Source organism: Parasteatoda tepidariorum, chromosome 9 (assembly GCF_982258835.1).
Source record: "Parasteatoda tepidariorum strain Cologne lab strain chromosome 9, Ptep-v5.0, whole genome shotgun sequence".
Lineage (NCBI taxonomy): Eukaryota > Metazoa > Arthropoda > Arachnida > Araneae > Theridiidae > Parasteatoda > Parasteatoda tepidariorum.
The window spans coordinates 34,944,422-34,949,556 of record NC_141763.1 but is presented as its reverse complement, the minus strand read 5'-3'; the positions used below and the strand labels follow the sequence as shown (position 1 = coordinate 34,949,556).

Genomic DNA, 5,135 nt, shown 5'->3' with positions numbered 1-5,135 from the left:
TATATATATATATATATATATATATATATATATATATATATATATATATATATATATATATATATATATATATATATATATATATATATATAAGAATTTCATATTTTTATATATATATTTTTTATATACTAGCGGATCCGACAGACGATGTCCGTTACACACGTCTTTAATTGGAAAATTTCAAATTTTTTTGAATAAGCTGTAACAATCTGGATCGTTTAGATGCAAATTTTTATTAAAAAGTTATCATATTATCTAACGTCATTACATATATCTTATCACAATTCGACCAATCGATAGCGTGTGAGTATGTGTATACTATCAGCAAAGTTAAATGTAGAGGTTGTTTTAAATCAAAACTCTGGAACAACCAACATATAAGTGACCGTGTGAAAAGCACGGGTTTTCTAAATCTAAGCCATAAATTGTCATTGTTTGACCTTGTGACTTATTAATAGTCATAGCAAATGCTAAGCGGATTGGAAATTGCAAACGTTTGAATGGTATAGGCGAATCTGAAGGAATCATTGGGATCCGCAGTAGAAGTACAACTTCACCTTGAAATTTTCCACTTAAAATAGTGGCTTCCAAAATGTTACCCATGATTTTTTTTATGACCAGTCGCGTGCCATTACACAATTTCGGAGTATTCAAATTTCTATGCAAAATTATTGGTGAACCAATCTTCAATCGCAAATTATGGGGTGGCATTCCAGGTTAATCCAGTGAATTTAAAAACTCGGCAGGATAGTTGACAACGTCATCAGGATCAACAACAGTGTCAATCGATTTGAATGTAATTTCACTATCAGGCAATGATTGTTGTACTTTAAAATTGATTGCGTCAACATCTAAATTTTTTGGGGCTAAAATAGCTCGCTCACGTAGCCATGCATGATTAGTATAATTATGTGGCAAATCCGGAAAGATACTTTTTATTAACTCCTCTTTGGTAGGCACCATGTTGCAAAAATTCTGTGGGAGTCGAATATATTGTGTATCTTCATACAATTGAATTTTACCATTGCCAATGTCTAACAGTTGTTCAGAGAATCTTGGCGCTAATGGATCATTTTGAAGTTGAACACGCACATTAAGAGTAAGGCATAATTTACTGACACTTCGCCACAGATAAGATTCTTTCAAACATGCGTTTATTTCGTCCGCATATGTCGCACGTGCAATGAGGGGTAATGTTTGTCTGAAATCACCTGACAGCAGCAGTAGAGCACCACCAAAAAGCCGAGTATTATCTTTGATATCTTTTAGGGACCTGTCGAGAGCTTCAAGCGAATGCTTGTGGGCCATTGTACATTCATCCCAGATAATAATTTTACATTTTCTCAAAACTTCAGTCATGCCTGAATGCTTCTTTATGTTACACATTGCTTCGGGATTGGTATGAATATTCAAAGGTAATTTAAGTGCTGAATGCGCTGTCCGTCCACCATCAAGTAAGGTTGCTGCAATGCCTGATGAAGCAATTGCCAATGCAATATGATTTTGAGATCGAATGCGCGCAAGTATTAGTGAGATGAGGAATGTTTTACCAGTGACACCTGGTGCGACCAGAAAAAAAAATCCACCTTGTTGTGCTGCAATTGACACGTTAATTTGATCATATATATTTCGTTGCTCAGCAGTAAGCAATCGTTCATTGTTAGCAACAAAAGTAGCCAGGGAAGTCATATCGAACTGGTTTTGACGTTGAACGTCGCTGTTGATGATATATGCTGCTTAGCGGATTGGCGCTGGCATGCCAAAATTTATGAGCGGCATGTTCGAAATAAGAATACAAATATCCTCAATCATTATTAATGCCTCGTTATATATTTCTGCGGAGAATTCAATACTGAGATTTTGATTAGTAATTCTAATCCGATGCAAAATATCCTCACTCATTGAGTCTTTATATTTATTCCTCTGAGCAGATGCTTCAGACGGAAAACACGTTGTCAATATTATTGAAAATAATTGACGAATTTGCTGTGGAGATGAGCTCAGTGCTGCATCTGCAGGTGTGAGGTCCCAATGGTTATCATCCTCCAATAAATGTAACTCACGACACGCATCAAAGAAAGTACCGTTGACTTTTAGCAAGTATTGGAAGGATGTCGGTTCAGGAACGTTAACCAATAACAAACGCAGAAAAAAGCATTCGCGTTGCTTAGGATGAACTGTATATAATCGTCCTGAAGTATTTGTCATAACTATGTCGGCAAATCCTGGGACTGGAGTGCCTCGTTTCCAACTTTTTGATTGTTTATTCCATGTAAAAAATTTAGGAACATCAGTATACATTAATGTCTTTGCAAATTCACCAACAATATCTTGTCGATTACAAAGGTTGAAAAATTCAGTAAGAGTTGTTTTTGGAACTGTTAAAGCTTGATGTAGTGCATTCTGTTCTGTGAAATAAGCACGCTGTCCATTTTCAAGATGCACAGCCAAATGTACAACAGCAAGATCCCTTTCATGTATAGGAAATGTAAAAATTCGCCAAATAGCTTCATTACTACTTATGTATCGTCCCATTTGATAATGTGTTATTTCGTCATTCTTATTTACATTTTGAACAGCAAATATAGCTTTATCACTGCCCTTATTAACGTACTTACAAATGTACTTGATAGACTTCCCCGAACTGCATAACTTAACATTTATGTGTGCTTTATAGGTTTTGCACAGCAATAGTGAGTATGGAACCACCCAGCGATTATCGATGTCAACTCTTACACTGTTTGATAGACACAATTCATATGATTGACCGCCATTGTCTACATCTCTACGACGGTAAGATTGATAACCATAGATATTGGTGATAGTGTCAGTTTGACATAGTTTAGGAAAACGTTTCGTACATTTTCCATTATCCATACATGGTGACATCATGTTGAGAGAACCACGTGGACCATGGATCATATTAGTAGTCACCAGAGTTGGCCAAAAATGTAATCGATTACATTTTTTGATTACGGTAATCAATTACTTGTAATCAGGATTACAATTTTCAAAAATTTTGATTACAGCTGTAATCATGATTACAATATTGATTACAGTAATCAATTACTTGTAATCGTGATTACAAAGTTTGATTACAGCTGTAATCATGATTACATAGTCGATTACAGTAATCAATTACTTGTAATCATGATTACAATTTTCAAAAATTTTTGATTACAGCTGTAATCATGATTACAATTTTGATTACAGTAATCAATTACTTGTAATCATGATTCCAAGTAATTGCGATTACAAGTAATCACAACAAAAACGATTACAAGTAATTATGATTACAAGTAATCAAAATATATGATTACATGTAATTTGATTACATGTAATCATGATTACATGTAATCTAATTACACGATTACAAGACTATTGTATTCTTATAAATGATTATATTTTACAGTAGATAGTAGAATGTATTTTATAATGATACATTTTGCACGTATTAACATGTACTGCATTTTGTACGTATTTGTATACGTACAAATGAATGTAACTGAAATGTATGTACATATGATTTTATCTAGTGCATATGTTCAGACATTTTAGTATCACACACATGTACATACACTTATATTGTAGGTATAAAATATATGTACGTATGTATATAGATAATAATTACGTATGTATGTGCAAACAATGTAGGCATGTACATTTATACACAATGAATATATGCATTTTATGCAAATATTTGTGTATGTAAAATGTATATCTATGTTCATGTACGCATGTATATACAAGTACTTGTGTTTGTACGAACATACATACATTGTCTGTACAATGTATGTCCCATGCATGTATGTGCAATTTATTTATGAACAGTACAATATATGTATGCATGTACAATATAGGTATATCTGTAGGATGTACAATATATGTATGTATACATGTACATGATATGCATGTCCAGTGTATTTATGTACATGTACATAATATGTTCTTGCTCAATGTAAGTATCCAAATATGCATAATACATTTGTGAACTATTGTACGTACATTGGGCGTATTTATATTTCACGTATATTCATACATGTATTCGACATGCATAACGTACGTACATACACACATTTGAGATGCATATATTGTACAGATGTATATACATATAGCGTACGGATGTATATTCATATAATGTACATATGATGAAATGAACATATAATGTTCATATAATGTACATATGTGTGTACATATACAGTACGTATGTGCATAAATATATTGGGCATAATTCTTTCGTACATTTACATGTGCACATGCATGCTATCCCTATCTATGCATATGGTGCAATGTATATATGTACAATGAATGTATCCACACATGTACAATACACGTATGTTCCATGTATGCATATCCATATGTACTATATATGCACGTACAATACATGAATGTATGTACATACATTGTACATGCGTACATACATTACACGTATACATATGTACATTACATTTATGTCTAAATATGTGTACAATGCAATAAATAAAATGCATGTAAGTTAACTTTTAATGACTCAAGCAAGTTAAATGACAAAATCAAACGATATTTAAATTTAGTTTTCAGCTTTAATTGTTCTATATCATTTTGAAATTCTCTGAATAAAAAATTATTTTCAGGTATTTTCATGAAATGTTTGACAATACAGATTTATTTTTTTTTATAACATAATGCATGATTCATAGAAATTTTTTAAATGGTAAGAAAAACGGTAAATTTTATGTGTGGAATTAATATTTAGAAATTCCAAATAAAATTATCGTTTGCTTTCTAAAAAATATGAGGTCGAGTTTCATATACCTTAGAATAATTTTAAAACAAATTTTAATAACTTTGCTCATATAAATTTTTTTAATGTATGCACAATATATGTGTATATTGTAATTACATATATTTAAATGTACGCACGTATTTGTACATTACTTGTAATTATGTACATGTGTACATTGTATGCACATGCATACATTGTGCATATAACTATTTTTTTGTACATCCATGCATTACATGCGCATAAGTATTAACAAAGTATGTAGTTATACAAGTACATACGTAAGTTGTACATAAGTACATACTTTGCGTGCACATATATCGATGTACAAATAAATATGCATGTATACATGTACGCATTTTATTTACGCAAC

General features: G+C 31.8%; 1 protein-coding gene across 1 annotated transcript; it reads right to left on the bottom strand.

Moving 5' to 3' along the window:
• Positions 1-717: 717 nt before the first annotated feature.
• LOC147803954 (uncharacterized) lies at positions 718-1,689 on the bottom strand. Its single transcript, XM_087151345.1, has one exon. It carries the CDS (start codon positions 1,687-1,689, stop codon positions 718-720), a length of 972 nt encoding a protein of 323 aa, XP_087007471.1.
• Positions 1,690-5,135: the final 3,446 nt, after the last annotated feature.